This window comes from Rousettus aegyptiacus, unplaced genomic scaffold, assembly GCF_014176215.1.
Source record: "Rousettus aegyptiacus isolate mRouAeg1 unplaced genomic scaffold, mRouAeg1.p scaffold_m13_p_14, whole genome shotgun sequence".
NCBI classification, from domain to species: Eukaryota; Metazoa; Chordata; class Mammalia; order Chiroptera; family Pteropodidae; genus Rousettus; species Rousettus aegyptiacus.
This window is the reverse complement of record NW_023416289.1, coordinates 46,122,602-46,144,280: the sequence shown is the minus strand read 5'-3', so window position 1 is coordinate 46,144,280 and position 21,679 is coordinate 46,122,602. Positions and strand designations below refer to the sequence as shown.

The 21,679-nt window shown below is 60.5% G+C and overlaps 2 protein-coding genes and 1 long non-coding RNA gene across 5 annotated transcripts in view; 1 reads left to right on the top strand and 2 right to left on the bottom strand.

Annotated features, from left to right (window-relative positions):
* The window catches only part of IL4I1 (interleukin 4 induced 1), a 31,691-nt gene extending 21,902 nt beyond the window's left edge, over positions 1-9,789 (top strand). Inside the window, exons 2-9 of one of the 3 annotated variants that reach the window (XM_016125633.2) lie at positions 191-262; positions 364-587; positions 4,478-4,713; positions 5,310-5,422; positions 5,853-6,054; positions 7,179-7,247; positions 7,573-7,709; positions 8,225-9,789. In XM_016125633.2, the coding sequence (XP_015981119.1) occupies positions 551-587; positions 4,478-4,713; positions 5,310-5,422; positions 5,853-6,054; positions 7,179-7,247; positions 7,573-7,709; positions 8,225-9,014 (1,584 nt within the window). In that variant the 5' untranslated portion in view covers positions 191-262; positions 364-550 and the 3' untranslated portion in view covers positions 9,015-9,789. Of the gene's footprint in view, positions 1-190; positions 263-363; positions 588-3,949; positions 4,110-4,361; positions 4,397-4,477; positions 4,714-5,309; positions 5,423-5,852; positions 6,055-7,178; positions 7,248-7,572; positions 7,710-8,224 lie in introns of those variants that run through there. The other 2 variants (XM_016125634.2, XM_016125635.2) reach the window with 2 other exon arrangements.
* LOC118611468 lies at positions 195-2,694 on the bottom strand. Its single transcript, XR_004954475.1, has 3 exons — positions 1,994-2,694; positions 1,698-1,819; positions 195-303 (listed from the first exon to the last, which is right to left on the bottom strand). It is a non-coding gene; the product is annotated as an uncharacterized LOC118611468 (long non-coding RNA).
* On the bottom strand, positions 9,384-21,626 carry TBC1D17 (TBC1 domain family member 17). The gene is made up of 17 exons (XM_036232591.1): positions 21,495-21,626; positions 20,948-21,046; positions 20,650-20,724; positions 16,468-16,591; positions 15,358-15,565; positions 14,724-14,835; positions 14,459-14,617; positions 13,949-14,077; positions 13,754-13,857; positions 13,088-13,182; positions 12,684-12,800; positions 12,503-12,603; positions 12,322-12,421; positions 11,076-11,173; positions 10,856-10,972; positions 10,237-10,323; positions 9,384-10,149 (listed from the first exon to the last, which is right to left on the bottom strand). The coding sequence occupies exons 1-17, from the start codon at positions 21,513-21,515 to the stop codon at positions 9,946-9,948; spliced, it is 1,950 nt and encodes a 649-aa protein (XP_036088484.1). The 5' UTR covers positions 21,516-21,626; the 3' UTR covers positions 9,384-9,945.
* Positions 21,627-21,679: the final 53 nt, after the last annotated feature.

The window sequence follows — 21,679 nt, the reverse complement described above, 5'->3', positions numbered from 1 at the left end:
TAAAAATAAAAACAAAGTTCTAGCATTTTCCCACTCCCAAAGGGATTGTGGGCCCCCCACTTTGGGAGGGAAATGGCCGGGCGGGCTTCCTGGGGGAGTCGGGCCCCAGGACCGGAGCTGGGGCTGGGGCAGGCTGGGCGGGAGCCCCAGGGAAGGCGGCTGCGTTATAACTGTGCTTTCCCCTTCCCAGGAGGAAACAGATGTGCTTCCTTGCCGGCCGCGACAAATGGCCTCCACTCACGTTCCTCTCCGTTAATTAAAGGTGACTCTCTCCTCAGTGAGCTGTTATTGCGTTTCTTCTCCCTGGTTAGGGGTGAGATAGCGATTGGCTTTATGGTGATGGCTTTTCTTTTAATCTCAAAGAGACCGTCACACTGCAGCCTCCCTTTGAGAAAGGAGGGCCTGCCCTCCACAGCGTCCCAACTGCTCTGACCCCACACCAGGACCCTGGCACCTCTGGTCTAACAAGAATCAGGACAGAGCCACACCATTCACCCGGGTTCCGCACACACCCGACGATGACTTCTGTCCCGGGCTAACCAGAAAGGCCATGGGTGCTGAGAGAGCCCCCCAGAGCCAGCCATGCAGTGAGTGTCCCCCACTGGGCCCAGGGGTTCTGGAAGTGGAAAGGAGGGACAGGAGGGCCCCGTGGGAAGGGGGCCCCTGTCTAGGGGTCAGGCCAGAGACCAGGGCCTCGGTGAGTCTGTCCCCTGCCATCTGCGCCCTTCCCCAGTTCAGGTCTGGACCCCTGACTTCCGCCTGGGGCCTTGAGCATCCCCTGGGCAGGCTCTGTCCCCTCTGAGACTCTGTGAAAGTTTTGATATCGAGCACTTGGGGTCTTTGGACCAACTCAGAGAAAAGAGTATATGTAAGGCACCAGCCGTGTCCCTCATACACCTGTGTGGCCACCGTCACCGTTAGCTGCCCGGATGGGCCGTGGAGGCCCCTGGCTCTTCAGACTGGGCCTAAACCCCATTAGGCCTGTGTCTGGTTCTAGAAGCAGACCAGTTAGGTGGGGTTTCCTCCCTAAAGAGTGTTCATCCGGAAGGATTGCCTGTTTCCTAGAAACTGCTTCATAAAACCAGACTCCCAAAATCAACTGAAGCAAACAAAATTGATTTGGTGGGAAGCACAGGCATTCCCCGCACCTGCCCCAACCCCCAGTTCTCACCGTGTGTCCTGTATCTGTGACCCGGAAGCCTAGGAAACCCAGATGAATCCAAACCCTCTTCTTCCTGCCCCGTTGTACCCTAACCCGTACCCTAAACCTAACCCTAGCGTCAGTCTCTTCAGCATTATCAGCCATGACTGGGAGGTCTACTTATTTCTACCAAAGCAATTCCCAAGTGACTCATAATCTGACCCAAAACAAACTCCACCCTGCAGCCTCCCTGTCCCCTGTGGCCAGGGCTCCATCGTGGTCCCTCGTGGCAGTTCCACCTGGCAGTGGTGCCCGGCCAGTGTGGTTTTGCCTCCCCTTCCCCAGAAATGCCACGTCTGGAGATACTTGTGTTTGTCACACTTTGAAGGGCAAGTGCCACTGGCATTTGGCAGGTAGAGGCTAGTGACGCTGTTTGACATCCTACAGTCCACCAGAGCCCCCACAGAGACACCCCGAATGGCAGTGGTGCTGAGGCAGAGCACCCCCACCCCGCCCTGTCCCCAGTCCTCAAGCCTGAGCTTGTTGCCGCTCGTACCGAGTTGAGAACAGGCCGGGACCAAGCACAGGTTCTGCTACCTCTTAGCTGGTGACTCTCTGGGCCTCAGTGTTCTCCGGTGTAAAATGGGGACCACCGAGCCCCCGTTGTCAATGTCGTTCCTGGACAAAACGGAGGGAAACACACGAGGCATCTGGTACGTGGGCCTGAGCTATACCCGTCATTCTGTCAGTAGCAAGAGACGGGGCAGGCCCTGCCCTGACTGTCCCCACTCGCGGATGCTAGCACCTGATTCCCCCCAGGGTGTCTTAGGGGAGTCCTGCCCTTGTCCTTACAGTTTGGGAGGTGAGCTGGAGGTGTGCCCGGGTCCGGGGGACTTGGAACAGCAATCCTGTGTAGGAGAGAGCAGAGGTCAAGCCAGGGCCCCTCAGCCTCTCTGGGGACTAGCGCTTCTTGCCAGACAGGCCCCAGAGCCCGCAGGCCCTGCTGCCTCCACCCCTTTCCACATCCATGTTGTTTCTACTGCTTCTGTCTGTGTGGGGCGTGGCCATGGTGCTGCAGCGCTCTGGGCACTCTGGCCTGGGGACACCTGCTGATTCCCACTGTGGAACCGCAGGCACCGGCCTTGCTCCCTTGCTCGCTGCCGGTCAGGGCCCCTCCCTCACAGGTGCCTGGGGTCAGGGAATTTCTGTGCCAGGTGCAGCCGCTGCCACTGTGAGTTGAGGAGGTTGTAACCTGGCGGCATCGTTTTCCGCGTTGCTGTGAGTGAAGCAGGCAGCCTGTGTGACGGGAAGGCCGCCGGCTCCGAGGCCTCGGCAAGGCCCGGCCAAGGCCCCTGCCCGCCCTGGCCATCTCTGAGCCTCAGTTTCTTTCTTCGCCAAATACAGTGTGGCAAGGTCCCCAGTGACTGCAAAGCACTGAGCCCAGGCCACCTTGGCGCCACGGTCGCGGGGAACAGTCCCTCGCTGCGGTGCTGCTGTTACACTGCCCCGTGCCCGTCGCTCTCTCTGCGTCTTTGAGGTCGGTCCAGCTCACCGATTCCAGTTTCCTTCTCTACCACTGCCTCCCCGCCCCCTCGCCGTGTGTCCTCTGACTCACTCGCATGCTGCCCTCCATGAAACCACATCCCTCTCTGGTTTACTCTTTGGATTTTCCCACTCTGCTTCTGTTGAGAATCTGCCACCCTCAGCCTTTCCTCCTCACTCGGCCCCCCAACACCCCCCAAATTGCCCTGCACCTCTACCCACTTCAAAGGACCCGCCACATGTCCCCTTGGCTAGGGCCCCAAAGCCGTGGGACCCCTGCTGCCCCATGTGGGACTCCTTATAACTGAGTCATCCTGTCCTCACTGCCTGCCTCCTGCCCCTCAGGAGAAAAGTGCCCCAGAGACGGGACTGGCCAAGGCCAAGGGCAGAGGCAGAAGCCCCTGGGCCATTTCTCTGAGGTTCCCTGACTCATGAGGCTGAGCTGAGTGCCACAGTGACTCCGCACGCAAGGCTGCGGCAGGCCGGGGCAAGCCTGGGCCACTCCTGGTGCAGCGCAGGGGCTGGGGAACCCTGCTGAGGTCCCCTCAGCAGCTCCACGGTGGCAGCAGTGGCATTTCCTGAGGAGCAGATTCTAGTACTGACCCAGGTGCTGGGCACGGGGCCAGACCTGGAATCACTACCTAATCCTCCCGACATTGTAACGACCCCCACTCGACAGCTGCAGACCGGGGCCACAGAGGGGCGGCCACGGCCCAGAGTCCCCCGGCAGGCAGGCGCGAGGCTCAGGACTCAGGCAGACTGGCCCAGAGCCCTGCCTCTGACCTCTGTGCCGCCCGCCTCACGGAGGGGGAGACTGAGGCTCAGAGCAGACAGCCGGGGGGGAGTGAGTGGAGCCATCAAAGGCCCTTCAGGCCACAGCAACCTCTGACACAGAGAGGGACTCAGACTGTCATGCAGCCCTAAGGCCAGAGACCCCTTTCTCCCTGCCCAAGAGCCCAGGAGGCAGAGAGCACACAGGACAGGGCAGACACACAAACCCCACAACCAGTGGCTCCGGACGGGCCATGGGGAGCCCCCACCCTCACAGTTACCTACGCATTTATTTCTGGTTGCCATCCAACCGTCCGAGAACTATTCGGGGCAAGAGGAAGAAAATAGATTGATTTGCTTCCTCCTGACCCCCAACCCCACCAGCTCCCCCGCTCCCCCCCCCCCCCGCCCCGCCTCCAGCCTCAACTGGAGCCTGAGCTTGCAAGCCCAGAGAGCACTTTCATTTCTCAGCAGCCCAATTTCCCAAGGGGAGGGGAGGGCGGGGCTCCTCTGGTTTAAGAGCAGAGAGAGGGGCACCCCCAGGCTAGTGGAGTAACGGAGGGGAGAGGTGGTGCTGGCTTCAGCAGAGAGCCAAGGTAGAGGGCAGGCTGCAGAGCCACAGGGACCCACAGAGCAGAGACCGGGAGACAGAGAGGTGGGGAGAGGAGAAACAGAAGCAGGGAGGGGAGGAAGAGAGGGGAGAGGGAAGAGAGATGGGGAGGCAGAGATGGGAGAGGCATGTAGAGACAGAGACAGGAGAGCACAGAGCAGACTGGGGATCAGGGGACACATGCAGACAGAGTGGTGGCCATAGGGGTGAGGGCTGAGGTGGGGTGTGGGCAGCCCCACGGAGAGTCAGGCTGTGATGGGACCTGTCACAGTGGCCCTTGCTTCCCCTCCAACCCAGACACCATCTCCCTGCAAGAGCCATGGCCTCACTTGGTAAGTGAGCAGGGGAGGGGGCGCTGGGCAGGGCTGGGGTGGTGAAGAACCACGTATCCACTGACCCTGTGCTCCCCCCAGCCTGGCGCCTCCTCGCCCTGGTCCCCATCCTCATCCTGGTGGGGTCCCTGGAATGGAAGATGGCCCACAGCAAGGACCCCTTCCAGAGGTGCATGCAGGATCCTGACTACGAGCAGCTGCTCAAGGTTGTGACCTTGGGTCTCAATCAGACTCTGAAGCCCCAGCAGGTGATCGTGGTTGGCGCCGGTGTGGCAGGGCTGGTGGCTGCCAAGGTGCTCAGTGATGCTGGCCACAAGGTAGGAAGCATGGCTGGCTGTCTACGCTGAGCCTTCTGGGCTGTGGGTGGAGGGACCTGGCCTGTCCCATGGGGGGTAGGGGGGGAGGCGGAAGCTAGCTTTCCCTCTAGGTGGGGAGCGAGACTGGGAACCCAGAGGGTGCGTTAGTCTACATGTCTAGACGTCTAGACGAAGTGCTTTGGCTCTCCCCGCCCCCTCCCTCTCTTCCTGGAGGGAAATTCCTGGAAACTTCCAGCCTTCTGGGGGCAGCTGCCTTACTCCGCCCCAGGGGAAGTACCCCCTGAGGTCTAACCACTGTCCCTCTCACTGAAATCCAAGAATGAGAGTGGGCCAGGCCAGGGGCTTCTGTGCATATGGGAAATTTCCTCCTTCCTGAGCTGGGAAGTCCCTCTGTCATCTGGCCCGCGGCCTTCCTGCTGCAGTTTGGAAATCGTCCCAGTGTCTGTGTTTGCTGTGATGTTCTGTCCCCGACCCCCTCCCCTCCCACCTCTCCTCATCTAGTCTAGGTCTGCACTGCTGTGGGATGGAAGGTGAGGGGCTGGCACAGGGTGGAGATGGGGACCAGTGGGAGGAGTTGATGCTTCCCCATCCCTCAGGTCACCATCTTGGAGGCAGACAACAGGATTGGGGGCCGCATCCTCACTTACCGGGACCAGAAGACCGGCTGGACTGGGGAGCTGGGAGCCATGCGCATGCCCAGCTCGCACAGGTGAGGACTTACCTGACGCCAGGTGGACCCCTGCTCTGTGCTCAGGCTTAGCCGGATCCCCAACTCAGTCCCCCTGTACCAGCCAGGACTCCAACTCCAACCCCAAACCTATCCCCCCCAATCACCAGACTCCAACTCGGTCCTTCTCCTGGTCCCAGCCCCAGCCCTGCACCCCCAACTCTGGTCTCTTCCCATCCTGAGCCCCCATGCAACCCAGTGAAAGCCAACAGCCATTCCAAACCCAACCCTACCCCGGTACTACCCCCAGCCTGCCCTCTGTTCCCAGATCTAGCCCCATTCCAACCCCACGCCATCCCCAAACCCGTCCCTAGCTGCCTTACCAACCCCTTTCCCTCCTCCAAGGCCTGTGGGGACAGGGGCCCGCCACGTCCCCTGCCAGACCCTCACCAGCCCTCGCCCGCTCCCTCAGGATCCTGCATGAGCTCTGCAAGAGCCTGGGACTCAACCTGACCAAGTTCACCCAGTATGATGAGAACACGTGGACGGAAGTGAGCGGCATCAAGCTGCGGAACTACGTGGTGGAGAAGATGCCGGAGAAGCTGGGCTACGAACTGTACCCTGGGGAGAAGGGCCATGCGCCAGAGGAAATCTACCAGATGGCTCTGAACAAGGTGGGCGTGCCCGCCTGGCCTGCTGCCCGGCCTCCCGCCCCAGCCTGCAAACTGCTCTGTCCTGTGACCCCTCATCTTCCCCCTGACCCATCGCTCGGCCGCCTCCCTGGCCTGGCTTCCCTTCTCTCTCTCATGTCTCTGGTCTCCCATCACTGGCCTGTCCACCTTCCGTTTCCCCGTAAACTCCGTGGACCCCCAAAGCTCCACAAGCTTCTTCAGTCTTTGATCCGCTTCTCACCCACACTGTCCCAGACCACCTCACCTTGCCGCCGCCTTGGCTTAAACTTGGACCTGCAAGTGGACATCCCAAACCCAGCTCCCGAGGCCCACATCTACACCTGTCTCCCTGTGGCCACCCCAAGGGCCCTCCGCCTCCCACTGAGCTCCGTACCTTCCTCTAAATCCACCCATACTCCTCCCGGTCCCCCATCTCTCAGAGACTCTGTTGCCCTCCAATCACAAGGTAGACCCCCAGGTGCCATTCCTGCGCCCTACCGCCCCTCGCCCATCAGTCCCCCGATGCATCCTTCCTGTCTGACCCTCTTACACCGTTCCCACCTCTGTCCCCACAGCTACAATTCAGGCCTCATCCTCTCCCCTCATCCTCTCACTCTCCCCTCTCCTCTTCGTGGCCCTGCCACCCCCTCTGGCCCCCCAGTGCCGCAGCCTCAGCTGCAAGCCCTGAGCTGTCTGGTCTCTTCCACCCCCACCCCCAGCATGCCATGTCCAGGCTGACGAGTGGCAGAAGGGACTCTGTTTCTGTCTGTGCCCACAATGATCTAGGTGACAGACAAATACTGAACACCAGAAGGACACCACACTGAGACAGACACAATCCCTGCCTGTGCAGACCTCACAGCCTAAACAGGAGGAGCTAGGCAGCGTTGGGGCGAGTGGGGCTGAGGGCACTAACCGCTGGGGAAGACTTCTCAGAGTGGCTGTTTCTGAGCAGCAGTGGAGGGCAAGGCTGAGGGCACAGCATAGGTGAAGGCCTGGCAGCTAGAATAAGAGTGGCAAACGGTCACTGACAGGAGCAGGGAGAGAAGCCAGGCCTGGACCTCAGGCCCGAACTCACCTCCCGCCCCCGCCGCTCAGCTCAGCGCTGTCTGCTTGTTCCACTGCAGGCCCTCGAGGATTTCAAGACGCTGGGCTGCACCAAGGCAATGAAGAAGTTTGAAAGGCACACACTCCTGGTGAGTGGGGGCCACTGCGCCGCGCGGGCTGAGAAACCAGAACGAGGAGGGTGCTTTGGCCCAGGAATCAGCGAGCAGGACCCGGGACCCCAAGGGCTGACACGGCCTCTTTGCCGGACCCTGGGGCAGGACACGCCCCTTCTCCGGTCTTTAGTTCTTATCTGTTACAAGAGAGGGGACCAGATCGCTAAAGGCCTGGGAAACCGTACTAAGCTCACAGTCGTGATTGTGTCATGGAACGGGGAAGGGCCCCAGGGGAGAGTGAGACAGGGCCGGCAGGGGCAGCCTGCCCGGGCCCTGACCTGGGCCCTCGCCCGTCCCCCAGGGATACCTCCTTGGGGAGGGGGACCTGAGCCAGCCTGCCACGCAGCTCCTGGGAGATGTGATGTCCGAGGACGGCTTCTTCTATCTCAGCTTTGCCGAGGCCCTGCGGGCCCACAGCTGCCTCAGCGACCGGCTCCGGTGAGGGGCGGGGCCTGAGGGAAGAGGAGGGGCCTGTGGGGGCCAATGGGGGCGAGTGCGAGTGGGCGGGGCCGGTAAGGCGCGGCTTGCAGCGAGAAGGGGCCAGAGCGGCAGCAAGACGGGGAGCTAGGGTCCTGCCACGCTCGCCCCGCATCCCGGGTCGTCCGGTAGGCACTGCGTAAGAAAGGTTCCAGGAGAAGGGCGTGTCCGAGAAGAGACGAGGTCACACAGTCCTCTATGTCCTGTCCCAGGGGTACGGACGTCAGGGAGAGGAGGGGGCAGGGGTAGATGAATGGGCGGTGCTTGCGGGGAGCAGGCAGGTGCCAATTAAGGACCAGTAACTGAGTGTCCCGGGGCCTGCCAGAAGCACTAGGATTAGAGGGAACTGGGCAGGTAGGCGAAAACTAGAGCAGGTGCCAGGAAGTGCCGCCATAGGTGGTGGAGGTGGGGTGGGGGGGAGCAGCGGAAAGGGTCAGGGCCTGAGAGCCCTGGTCACGCTGCCGCCCCGCCCGCAGGTACAGCCGCATCGTGGGCGGCTGGGATCTGCTGCCGCGCGCACTGCTGAGCTCGCTGTCAGGGCCCCTGATGTTGCGCTCGCCGGTCAAGGCGTTAACGCAGGATGCGCACAAGGTGCATGTGCACGTAGGGACCTCGCTCCCGGACAAAAGTCTGAAGACCCTAACCGCGGACGTGGTGCTGCTGACCGCGAGCGGGCCCGCGCTGCAGCGCATGACCTTCTCGCCGCCGCTGCCACGGAAGCTGCAGGAGGCTCTGCGCAGACTGCACTACGTGCCGGCCACCAAAGTGTTCCTGAGCTTCCGCCGGCCCTTCTGGCACGAGGAGCACATCGAGGGCGGCCACTCGAACACCGATCGCCCGTCGCGCATGATATTCTACCCGCCGCCGGGCGACGGCGCGCTGCTGCTGGCCTCGTACACGTGGTCAGACGCGTCGGCGCCGTTCGCAGGCCTGAGTGTGGAGGACACGCTGCGCTTGGCGCTCGACGACGTGGCGGCGCTGCACGGGCCGGTCGTGTACCAGCTCTGGGACGGCAGCGGCGTGGTCAAGCGCTGGGCTGAGGACCCGCACAGCCAGGGCGGCTTCGTCATGCAGCCGCCCTTCTGGCAAGAGGACAATGACAAGGAGTTCAGCTGGGCGGGTCCCTTTGGTCGCCTCTACTTCGCTGGGGAGCACACAGCCTACCCGCATGGCTGGGTAGAGACGGCCGTCAAGTCGGCGCTGCGCGCCGCGCTGCTGATCCACAGCCAGCGCCACCGCCAGGAGAGGCGCGTGCGCGCGGCTTAGGCACCTGTGCTCAGACAGGTCCCGAGCAAACCCCAAAAGCGGGAGGCCACCCTCTCAAGTCCTGCACGTGCCTGCTCCGCACACGTCCCACCAAAGGACTCAGCATTAAAGTATTTTCAGAAAAAGCCATGGTCCCGCGCCCTCGCTGGCCCAGTCCTTCCCTAGTTCGTTTGGAGCAGAGCCATTACCTGTTGGTAGAAGGTGGCGGCGCCCAGACTGGAGCCTAAGAAGTTGCCCCGCTTCTGCCAGGGGCTTCCCGGTGTGAGGACCCACACTGCTTCGTACCACTGATTGGTTAACGGTGATCAGTGCCCCCTCCCCCCACTGTCATGACACAGACGGGCCCCACGCAAGTAACAGAAAGCGCGGTGATAGTGGATTAAAGTTTATTTTTCTCACGTAACAAGAGGCTGGTAGGCAGGGTCCCCAGAGTGTCTGAGTTGCTCTGCAGGCTCTCCCATCTCGGTTTTGTTCAGATGTGTGCCCCCCACAGCTACTAGGTGGTGGCCATACCCCAGCATTCCACCCCTCACTCCTCCCAAAGCCCCAAACTCAGGCAGTTAACAGAGCCCTGCCTCCACCAGTACCCACCGAGGGGCCTCTTCTCACATCTCATCTCATCGGCAGGGTCGGGGTTACTGGTCAGACACCAGCTCTGAGAGGTGTGGGAGGGGACCATGTACCACACCTCCCCATCCAGATTCAAGGCAACACGGCAGCTCCCCCTACACGAGGCCGACTGGCCGTGAGAGTGTCAGTTAATAAAACCAGCTAATCGGGAGTGTCAGTTAATAAAACCAGCTAATCGGGAGGGCACGGGAGGCACGGCAGGAGCCCCACCCCTCTTCACTCGCTCCACCCCCAGCCTCTGGGAGGGGCGCGGTCATGGGCTGGGAACTGGATAAAGTGCTGTTATCAGGCAGGCTGTGACTTAGGAGTTGGTGCCTTCTTCCTCCTCCTCCTCAGGCAGAATCTCCAAGCTGCTGTCCGGCTGCGGGGCAGTGTCCGAGGGGAGTGGTGGGGCCGGCGGGGCCCGGGTGGGCGACAGCGGCAGTGGGGAGACGGGAGGTGATGGGCTGTGGGGCTCTGCAGGGGGCACGAGCCCCAGGACCTCCTGCACGTTGTGGGGCAGCTCCTGGGAGGTCAGGAGGTGGGGAGCAAAAAGTCAGCGAGTTTGACAGGGCAGGGGAAGGGGGGCCATCAGGGGGCACTGGGGACTCACTGCGCAGGCCATCAACTGCCGGTAGAGAACCTCAGCCCGGGTCAGCACGTCCTCCACGCTCAGCTTCATGGTCAGTTCATTGATGTGCTGTGGGAGGGGCGGGTCAGGCCACCTGCCCGCATGCACGCAACCACCCCCTCCCCCGCATCCAGCTCCGTGCCCCGTGCTGGGGACACGTGGAGGGAAGACGGATGGGGCTGGCCCTCTTGGGGATACTAGGGGAGCAAGAGGATCGGCTGGCCACACTCTCCCAAGCTGCTCGCAGATGCAGGATACCAGAGAGGGAGAAGGTACTGTGCTCCACCCTGTGGCCCGGCCCCACATTCAGGTCCCGGGTGAGTATGAGGACACCCCCTCATGCAAGGGCCACATGCTCTATGAGGGCAGTGCTGGGAGGCAAGGACAGGATGGAATGAGAGACAAATGGAGCCAGCCTCGTGGCTGCCATGCTCAGAGCTCAGGTAACCATACTTCTGAGAATCCTATTTTGAGTACCGACTACTGCAAGGTACTGTGGCACAGGCAGTGCCGGCCTCCATGGAGACCACACCCAGCTGCTGTGTCCGGTCTGCACAGGTCAGGATGGGCAGGAAAAAGGTGGGAGGGGCCAGCGCCTGACCTTGAGGATCTCATTGGAGCCGAAGCCTGAGAGCATGAGGGTGTCCCGCTCCATGTCCAGGATGGCACAGGCCACCAGCAGGTGCAGGTTAGGGCCAGGGAGCCCTGTCCACAGCACCTGGGGGTACCGGAGGGAGGGGTCATGGCCCAGCCTGTTTGAGGTCCCCCCAGGTCTGCGCCTGCCCCTGCCCACAGCCCTCCCACCCAGGCTGGCTGCCCACCTCCCATAGCCGAAGGACATCTGGGAAGGGAAACTCCCTCTTGAACCAAATGAGCAGCCACCGGAAGCAGAAGCAGAGCGAGCCGGAGTCCTGAGAGTCTGTTGGAGGACAGCAGTGGCCGCGAAGGGCCAGCTTAGAATCACTGCCAATGCCATCCTAATTCACAGTGTGCTGGGGCTGGATGGAGGCTCCGGAAGAAGTTTCCCTGGCCGTGAGACCCTTACACCCAGCGCGAGATAGCCTCCGAGCTGAGACAGGAACACTGTGCCAACAGGAACCCTTCCCGCCCTGCCCCCCAGCCCAGACGAGGTAAGCTGTGCCACGTGCAAGACACAGTAAGACCAGTACGGTCAAGGAAAAGGTAAAAACCATTCAGCGTCCACTGCTGGTAGTGGCCCAAGGGACCAGGCACTCGTGTACCCTGCCAGCAGTACCAGAAGCTGGCACAACTCTCCAGGGAAGGAGGTATGGGGACAGACATTTCCAAAACTGTGAAAGCACGAATTGCCCTGAATGGTTTCGCTTGGAACGTAACCTAAAGAAACCATCCAGCCTATAGTCATCACTATGGAAAATGACAAGCAACCTCAACGTCCAGCAGGTCAGTTCAAGTCTGTTCTTGTCCCTTAAGATGGACAGAACACTGTGTAGGCTGATAAAAGGGACGGTTTAGGGAACTTTCAATGACATAGAAGCAACTAAAGTCAGTGCCCCCAGAAGGGGCATGAGCTTGCTAGGTCTTAGTTTCCTCATCACTGAAGTGAGGCCCACAGGGAGAGCCGAAACTCCAGTGTACCGAAACTCCAGTGTAGCAATGCCCATGAGTGAATTAGCTTCCCATCCTCTGCAGCCAACAGAATGCTACTATCAACAGTAAATTTTACCTTCTTTATCCTAACTCCCTGCCTTTGTTACATTGAGCAAATAATGAAGAAAGGAGCCCAGAGAACCAGTGTCCAACCCCTGGCTCCAGGCAGTGGGGAATAAAGTGCTGGGAGGCACGCCAGGTGTGCGTGAGAAGTGCGGGGCTGATGGCGGTGTGCACACACCTGCATCCGCTCAGGTTTAGCTCTACTGCAGTCCTGCTCTTACAGGTAAGTTCTGGGTTCTGGCTTCTGCAAGATGCTTCTCTGGTTTGGATCAGGACCAAATGTCCTGGATGCTGCCTGTGGCTACTCACTCCCAGAGACTTTTTGGCAAAGTCTGTGGCCCCAAATGTCCCCTTCCCGCCCACCAAGACACATACCCAGGAAGTCACAGAGCGGTGGGTCCAGCACCCGGAGGAGCAGCAGGAGCTGCCCGAGTTGTCGCTTCATGGTCTCCTGACTCTCCTCAAAGTTCCCATGCTGTGGGGGGAAGGCCACGTGAAGGGCTGGACCCCGACCCCTGGAAGGGGGCCTGTCTCCCGCCCCTGTTCTGAGCCTCACCACGAGCTCCATGAAGCCACAGAAACACCAGAAGGCATCCACCTCATTCTGAATGACGTAGAGGATTGGAGACAGGAGGTCACTCATGCCCTGGACGTAGCCTAGGAAGACACGGGGGTCAGGGCGCGCCACCCAGGCCCTTGGCTGCCGGGGCAGGCCCCGCCCCCGGCGCCCACCGCACCAAGGTCGAAGTGGTACATGCAGTAGGTGAGGAGGATGTCGTTCAGCAGGCTGAGCCCGGGGTTCTCGGGACCTTCATAGAACTTGTTGCTCCTGTCGGTGCGGCTCACATCTCTCTCTGTGGGGAAGGGGTGCGGGGTGCATGGTGAGAAAAGTAGAGCGAGGGCCAGTCCCGGAAGCATCTGAACACCGGACTGAGGTGCTGTGCTCCCTGCAACCGACGGTCACGAGCCACCCACAGATGGGGAAACTGAGGCCCAGGGGTCAAACCACTTGCCAAGATCCCACGGTGAGTAGGTGGCAGAGCTGGGGTTTGAACGAGCCTGGCTCTCCTCCCCCCCCTACCCCGCCCTCTCCCCGCCCATCCCTACTCGAGGGGGCGGGGCCCCACCTAGCCCCACCCACCGATGAGGCTGCGGTAGCCGTGCAGCAGCGAGTTCCTGCGCTCCTGCTCGGGACTCACGGATTTCCACTGCAGCTTCATGCGGAAATACTCGTCCCTGTGGGCGACAGAGGCCAGGCTTGCAGACTCCCCGCCCTGCCGCCGCCTCGGCCTCAGGGCTCAGGCCTGTCAGGGCCTCAGAGCCCCTCCCTGACCACCTACAACCAAGCAGGCCACCGGGTGGGTGGTCCTGCTGGGGCCCCATGCTTCCCTGTCCTGACACCTCACAGGACACCCTGTGGGCTTATGTTTGAAAGTGTCGCCAAAACTGGACAGAGAGCACCAGGGGTGGGGCACAGTACATATGAGGAACGGAGGAGAGCTCGGCCCCAGGGTTTAGGAAGCGAAGCAGTGAACACTGAAACAGTATGGTGCCAGGAGGGACAAGTCACAGGGGACAAGCCGGGGTACGGCCTGGCTTTCCCCTCGGTCTCCCTCCTGCATAACTCGGTGCCCAGCACGTGGCAGGCCCACAACCATCCGGGAGCGAACCCTGGTGCACACATGTGCTGTGCCAGGTGCCCCGGTGGCCACCGGAACGTGTTGATCAGAAACCTCCTGTTGACTTAGGAAGCCAGGGGGCGGGAGGTCAGGGCCTGGCTGGGAGGGGGCCGCAGCTTCTCACTCACGTTTTCTTTCGCACGTGGGCCTTGTGCTCCTCGGCTGAGCCCTCCCAGCTGAGGTACCCCAGGAGGAACTTCCAGGCCTCCCGCCTCAGGCAGGGGCTCAGACCCTGGGGGGCAGAGCAGGCAGGCAGCTCAGAGGCAACCCCCAGCCACCCGCTGGCCCGGCCCTGCCCAGCCCTCCCCACACCGGCGCCTCACCCCCGAGAACATCCGGGCTCTCAGCTCAGGGACCCGCTGCAGACGGCCCTCGGGGCCCACGTGGCTGGCCCATTCCTCCTCCGTGACCGGGGATGCCCGCTCCACCGCCGGCCGAGGGCCCAGCTCCACCTGCGGGACCACAGGGCAAGTAAGCCCAGGGGCTCGACGGCCTGCCGGAGTCCTGTCTGCGGGGTACCCCGCAGCGCTCCCCAACCCCATCGCAGGCCACCTCAGAGCCCTCTGTAGCTCAACAGACAGTTAACATTTAGGGTGGGAAGTATCTCTGTCCTTGGGTCAGTGACAAAGTCATCCCCAAGTCAAGAAGGGCCCCCCAGTAGCAAAAGGCCCCAGAAGCACAGCTGTAAGCACTTTCTGCAATCGCCTAAGCAACCCGATGAGGTGGTGCCATCATCATCCCCACTTTTCCAAGGAGGAAACTGAGGCCCAGGGAAATGTAGTCATGTGCCCCAGGTGACAGCACAGAGTAGTGGGGTCTGCCCCGATACTCACACAGGAAATGACCTCGAAGCCAGGCTCAGGCTCATCGTCAGGGCCCGGAGGATGGTCGGAGGTGGCCCCCTCCGGGTGTGGCTGCAGAGCGCCCCGGAAGAAGTTGGTCACGCGAGAGAAGCTGCTGAAGGTGGTGGAGTAGGGGTCCTGGAGGAAGCGCTGGGGACAAGGCCGAGGGTGGGTCACAGCTCTGCCCCTTCCCGCCGCACCCTCCAGGGCATCCGCCTGCCTCCCCACGGCGCCCGGGCCTGGAGTGGGGACTCACAGACACCACGTTGGAGCTGTCCTGGTCGAAGAGCTGCAGGTGGTGGAAGGAGCTGCAGAGGGCCGAGGAGTCGTGGGGGAAGACGAGGTACAGGCGGGAGTCCTGCGGGGAACTGCGGGAGGCGTTTGGTGACGTGCAGGTCTGGTCGGGGACCCTGTGTCCTTCCCTCCCCCTCCAGCTGTGGGCCCTGGCTGCCCTCGGGGAAGCCTTCATTGGGCCTGACACCACAACTAGATCCTGGGGCTGGCCGACGAGGTCCTTGCACCTCCCGGGCAGGTTCCTGAGCCAGGTGACTGATTCAGGAGCCGGCCAAAGAGGGGCAGCAGCCCAGGGATGCTGCTGCGATGGGGAGAGATGCTCTCTCCCCACTGGGGCCGTGGCCACGCCCTCCCCCCCCCCCCCGTTCCTGCCCCACCCCCCTACCCCCTCCCCCGCCCCCGCCAGAAGGATCCCCACTCAGAGGGACACCATGGCTCTCTAACACCCTGGGCCCGGGCCCTCCTGGGACTAAACTACCCTTGGACTTGGAGCTTACGTGTGCCAGTCAATTTCCCTTTACTGCCTGGAAATTGGTCCGAGTGGCGTTTTTTTCGCGACTGCGGAGGAACAAGGCCTGGCCTGGAAGGAGGCTCACCTGGCCAAGAGCAGGTAGCGGCTGAGGACGCGAAGCAGGGCACGGGTGCCCCCTCGGTGGAAGTGCAGGGCGGGCAGAGAGCCCCCAGCCTGGGTCACCAGGACCAGATAGGCCCAGCTGAGGCCCGGCTTGGACCGGCGGATGGACTTGAGCTCCCCCAGACTCACCGAGAAGGCCCAGGAGCCCCGGGGGGAGCTGGGCTCTGCCCCTAGGGGAGAGGACGGGGCAGTATCAGAGGCCCGCAGAGCCAGGGGCAGGGCCAGCTTCTGAGAGGCCACTGCGAGCCAACCCCAGGCCATGCAGAGTCCTTCTTAGCTTGCTGGACGAGCAATTAACATTCAGGGTGGGAAGCATCTCTGTCCTTAGGTCAGCGACAAAGTCACCCCCAAGTCAGGAGGGGCCCCCAATAACAACAGGCACCAGGAGCCCTGGGTCACCTCACGTTCCCTTAGAAACACAACTAAATGAAATGAAAGGGGAGCCCAGTGGACACGTGCCTATTCCAAAATCGGCTCCCTGGAGCCTTCAGAGTGAAGACCAGAGTCTGCTGGTCTGTCCCCTGTCCCCTGCCCATCCCCCCTCCAAGCCTGACTTCACTCATAGCCCACACTGGAGCCACGACGAAAGGCTGCAGTTTCCTAGCCACGCCCAGCACCCCACACCAGGGGCCTTGTGCTGGCTTGTCCTCACTGCCAGGGCATGCCCAAGTGTCCCTTAGCACCAGGCTCTGGCCTCGCCCCTCCGTGGAAGGCTTCTCCGCCCCCCAAAGGGGTCAGATGCCTCCTCTGGTGCTCGGTACTGTGTGAGTCCAGGATGGCCTGAATCGCCCTGTCACCCTGTACCTGTCACCCATGGGCTGGGCTCATGCGGAGGTGCCCAAACCAATTAGGGGGCCCAGCAGGGTGAGCAAGGCTGCAAACCCCCAAGACACCAGCCACACTGGGCCTGGCATGGGGACAGACTGCACCCCCATCCACCCTCCTGGGACTGGAAGGCTAGTACTGGATGGCCACCTTGCCTATGGGCAACAGAGCCCAGGGAGCCATGACCACTAAGGTCAAATGTGTCTCCACCTGTACTTCCCACCGCTAGGGCACCAGCTCGGCCTACCTCTGGGGGGCTCTGAGTCCTGGGGCCGTGGCCGCACAGTGCTGATGACAGCCCAGTCGGGTTCATAGCCGGGGTCAAAGGTCGGTTCTTCTTCAGAGGTGCAGGGGTCACCCCCACTGGTGTCCTTGGGGAAAGAAAAGAGTGAGGGGCTATAGAAGCAGAATTTCTGGATCGAAGCCACCCTGGAAAGGTAGCCCCATGAACAAAGAGGGAAACCGAGGAGCACGGAGGGCACGGCACTTGCTTGGGGTCACCCGGCACGGCCGAGGGCCGCTGCCTGGAGAGCAGGCACCTGGTGGGGCAGGGTCTCGGGGCTCTGAGTAAGCAGTTAGTATTTGCAGGGGCAACTCGAACCCGAACTGCAATTGGATACCCCGCGTACCCAACAGGACAGCTACGACAAACATGACAGGGATAATGAGTATTGGTGATGACGTGGAGAGACTGGCCCGTCACACTGCTGGCGGGACCGGCAATGCTGCGGCTGCCGTCGGAAAGGCTGGCAGGTCTCCAAAAGGCCAAACATGGAATTCCTCGTGACTGGCAATTCCGCTGCTAGGCATGTCCCCCAAAGAAGTGAATAGAAACATCCACGGGAAAATGTGTGTGTGAATGTTCATGGCAGCATCAATCACGACAGCCGAAAGGAAGAACCAATCCACTGTCTTAAACCGATGAATGAATGAACAGAACGTGGTGGAGGCGCAGGCGGAGTACCGCTCAGTGACGGAGCAAGAACAGACTACTGACCACACTGCAACACGATGAACCTCGAAAGCATCCTCAGTAAAAGAAGCCAGTCGCAAAGGACCACGGGTTGTGTGATTCCACCTGTGTGAAATGTCAGACTAGGCGACTCTATGGAGGCAGAAAGGAGGTGAGCGGTGGCCCAGAGCTGGGGAGGGGGACAGGGGCGCCTGCTAACAGGTCCGGGCTCTCTTACGGGCAGACAAAGCATTGTGGACTTGGACACTGGTAATGGCTGCAGTCCTGTGAATACTGAAAACTGCTGAACTATGCACTCTAAGCGTCTTAAACTTCACCATAAAATTGAGTCCTGTGGTAAGTGAATTCTAACCTAAGGAGAGAAAAAGCATCTGGCTCACAGGTTGCTATGACAACATCAGGGCATGCGTAGCATGGCGCCGGCAGTGGCTACTCTTACTGCGCTTCAAGCTCAGGAAACAGCAGGGGAAGCCGTGCTGAGGTTAGACAGCAGCAAAAGCCGATGGTAGGAGGACAGGGAGGGGACAAAGTTTGTAAGGACTGCAGAGACCCAGTCTGTTCACAGCTAGTGTGCCTTCTTGTTCGGCAAAGTCCAGCAAGCTAGAAACTACACTTCCCAGGCTCCCTTGCAGCCAGAGTACCCACTGGGTACAGGACGGGCTACCAAACAGATCCACTTGATCTGGAAAGCAGAAACCAGGGAGGGCAACTTCCTGCCACTGGGGCTGTATGTGGCTGGCAAGCGAGAAGACACATCTCCGTCTTCATCCTCCCACATGTGGGGAAACCACCGGGGCAGCAGTGGGGACAGCTCAGTCCCTAGCCCAGTCACTAGCTCAGTGGGGGCTGAGAAGCAGCGCTGAGGGCAGTGTTCTTGAACTCGACAGCTCCCATTACAGTCCCATTCACCACAGCCATCATTCTGGCAGGGGCGGTGGTTCCCCAGGCAGGTCCCCTTCCTCCAGCCCTGGCAAAAGCCCTGTAAGCCTCCACTTCTTTGCATTTAACCCCTTGCTGCTTAAACTTGCTGCAGTGTGCATGACTCCTGCAGCGGACCCTGTGTGATTAGAGTCATGAAGCTGGGAAGACCCCAGCTGTGGGTCTCCCCAACAGCCATCTCTGCTGCTGCTCCCAGGGCCCCCACCGCAGACACTGGACTCTCCCTATCACATTTCACTTGCCCAGCCGTCCCTGCAGTTCTGAGTGGCCCACGGACCAACTCTGGCCAGTGGGAACTGAGAGGACCTCAGTGGGGAGTTTGAGGAAGAGAAATCCCCGATAAAAAGGCACCTACAGGAGTGAACACCCTATCCAGGCGAGCGTTTGGGTGCTGTCAGGGGAGGACATGGTGTTCCGAGCTGTGTGAGTAAACTATGGCCACTAGGGGAGGGCCAAGGACCGGCAGGGACACTTGTCCACGAGACTGCCGAATCAGTGCTGGCAAAGCCATTTCCGCCCTCTGTGTTCCGTGACATGAAGAACTCGATGATTCTGCCTTGTTAATATTAGCATGACTGGCCAAATGTCTGCAGCTCTCTGCCTTTTCAGCACATGGTGGGGTCACAGCCACTGAACCCCACTGGGTGGCAGAGCCATATAGCTAGCCCTGGCCAAGGGGCTGGGCTGCGTCACCGCCAGCATGACCTGTTTCATCACTGGATGAGACCTTTCCCTCCGCCACAAGGAATGGCGACCTGTCAGATGGTGACTGCTGTGGTATGACACGTCCTTGAGTAATCATTATGAACACAGCTCCCTGGCCAACGTGTAACACATGAACAAAGTGAGCAAAGATAGTCAAAAAGGCCAGCGTTCCAGACAGCCCTGAGGATCGACAACACGAGGATAGCAGAGCACACGTGGAAGAAAATGGGGTCACTGGTGACGCATGACCTTGTACTGCTGACTTCTGGGCTCTTCGAGAGGACAGAAATGAGCTTTCATCTTGCGTAGGCCACCATCATTCCTATTTTTATCACGCACGGCCAAATGCAACTGCTAACCGAGGCAGGGGGCATGTGGAAAATCTCGTTTTCTGATGAGGACAGAGATGTGACTGGCACCCTGCCTGCCCCCATTCTTCCTGCCTTAAATGAGGCAGATGCAATGGCTGGAGCTGAAGCAGTTATTTAAAGGCCAGCAGGATCTCAGTGACTCAGGGTCTGGCAGCAGACCCAGGGCTCGTGGGGTCTCGTGAGATGAGAGGAACAAACGCGCTTGCTTTGCCTGTCATCGGTCTGGTTTTCTGCGCTTTGGAGCCAAACATGCTATGACCGCGCATGCACCCTTTCTCCTGAAGCCCACCTCAGTGGGTTCCTGCTACTCAAAAGTAAGAGGACTGAAGACAGCGATGTTCTCAAGAAAAGTCCTCAGAATGCCTTCCAGGTTGGTGGAAAATGCAAAACCCTGGCTGCTCCTGTCCCAACCCCTGAGGGGTACACTCTGGAATCCCCGTTTGTACCCCACTAGGTCATCTGAAAGCCCACGACCCCAACTGAAGCTTCGGCCTATCTCCCTGGCCCATCACGCTGGCCTCCTCCCTGCCCTTCTCCCTCCCTGCAGCCCTTGGGCCAGCGCCGACATGCCTCCCCTGCGGGGTGCTTTCCACACTGACACTTTGCTCCTCCCATGGTCAAGGTCCAAGTTCTAAGCCTAGTGTTTCAGGCCCAACCATCTTTCTAGCAAATCCCTCTGCAGAGAGGTCCCACTTCCCCGGAAACACACTTCCTCCCGAATTACCCTCTCCCCCTCCTCACCTTCAGAGTCCCAGCCCAAATGCCCACCCAGGAAGAGAGGAGGCTCCAGAATCAGGGTCTGGTGGGTTCAAACTCGAGTTCCAATGCCTCCTACCTTTCTATGACCTCAGAAAAGGGGCTTCCTATCATTGTCCCTCCATTTCTCACAGACAGAACGTGGGTCAGGGCTTAAGCAGGGCCTTGGCCGGAGTCACTTCTGGGCGCCAGCACTGTCCAGCACAGTGCCTAGCAACGAGAATCCTCAGGAGCCCACTGGCACTAAGAAGGACACGGTCCTGTACTGGGAGAGGAAGGTGTACCAGCGAAGTGGGGAAGTCACCCTGGCCAGGTCCTGTTTCCTTTCGCAATGTGATGGCAAGATGGCCCCAGGAAAATGCCACACCTCTTTAAGTTTTTATGGGTTAACAGCCCATGGAACCCAAATCCATGGGCTGAACTGTCCTTTCATGTCCTAGCAGGGCTCCCCCAGAAGGCAGTGGGAGTGAGGGGGCAGCTGTCTCCATGGCCAAGAACTTCATGGTGTCTGCTTCCGCTCCGTTAATGGGCATCTTCACCCCTATCTTACAGAGAGGAGGAAACCAACCAGGGTCATGCCTGTGCCAAGGATAGTTTTGGGATTGTACCCATCTTTTTAAAACGCCTTCCAATGCCCAGACTAGAGAAACAGTAAGTGGAGAAGGGAAGAGCAAGGGAAGCTTACCTTCCTGGAGAAAAGGATTTGGGTGGAATCTCCAGCCTCCTCTATGGGAGCCCAGTGCAGGAGGACGTCATTGTCCTGCGGAAGAAGGGAGGGCTTAGAAGGGCTCCCCTCTTAACTCTCTAAACCGTATCGCCAAACTTCTTCGTTTTGGACCCTCAGCCTGAGAGTGCCCCATCTCTCTTTCCAGCCCCTACCCCCAGTCTTAAGGTCCCATCACTGACAACCAGACCAAACTGCCACAGATGCCGCCACCATGCCGCTCTGGGCCCGCCCAAGCCCTTGTTCCCTCCCGGCGCACCTTCTCCACAACACGGATGACTCCGGAGATGAGGGAGTCCGGGTCTTGGTGCTTCTTGGCACTGGTGTGCAGGTACACGCCTTTCTTCTCAAACACCACCTGCGGCCCGGACCAGTGAGGGGCGGGGCCCAAGTGCAGAAAGACACCCGAGGGGCGGGACCCGGGAGGGAGCCAATGGGAATGGACTCGGGGCGGGGCCCAGGGAACCCTTACTTCGGGCACAACACCCGGAGAGGTGAAGCCTGAACGCCGGCCCTGCGTCCGAGTGGTGGGGGGCGGAGGAGGGAGGGGAGAAAGGAAGAGGGTGCATTCCAAAAGGGGCGGGGCCCAGAGGAGTATCTCCCCAGCCCAGGGGGCGAGCCAAAGACCACGGGTCTTCCCTAGGGCAGTGGAGGGAAAGGTGACAGCGCGTTCATCAGGGACATAGTGTGTTTGCTAAGGATCGGCCTGGCTCTCAGAGCTCCGGCACGGCCTGAGGGAAAAGCAGGCCGCCGGAGCGGGGCGTCTCATACAGACGGGAGCGAAAGAATGCGTCCTCGCGGCTTACCCTGTAACCGGCTCCCTCCATAGCCGCGGCCGAAGCCCCACTGCCCCGGCTCCCTCCCTTTCCGGGTCAACGAGCCGTCACGTCCGGATAGGAGACTCCCCTCAACCCTGAACAGTGGTAGCGTCCTTATCTATTCTACAACAGGAGTGGGTGTAACCATCTTTCAGAACGGGGTGGTTGAAGTC

Coding starts and splice junctions, on each gene's coding strand:
- TBC1D17 (XM_036232591.1), bottom strand. CDS start 21,515: ATGGAGGGAGCCGGTTACAGG. Junction 12,422..12,502: donor GTGGCTTCATGGAGCTCGTG/GTGAGGCTCAGA, acceptor TTCCCCCCACAG/CATGGGAACTTTGAGGAGAG. Junction 10,150..10,236: donor GGCAGTTGATGGCCTGCGCA/GTGAGTCCCCAG, acceptor CTGACCTCCCAG/GAGCTGCCCCACAACGTGCA.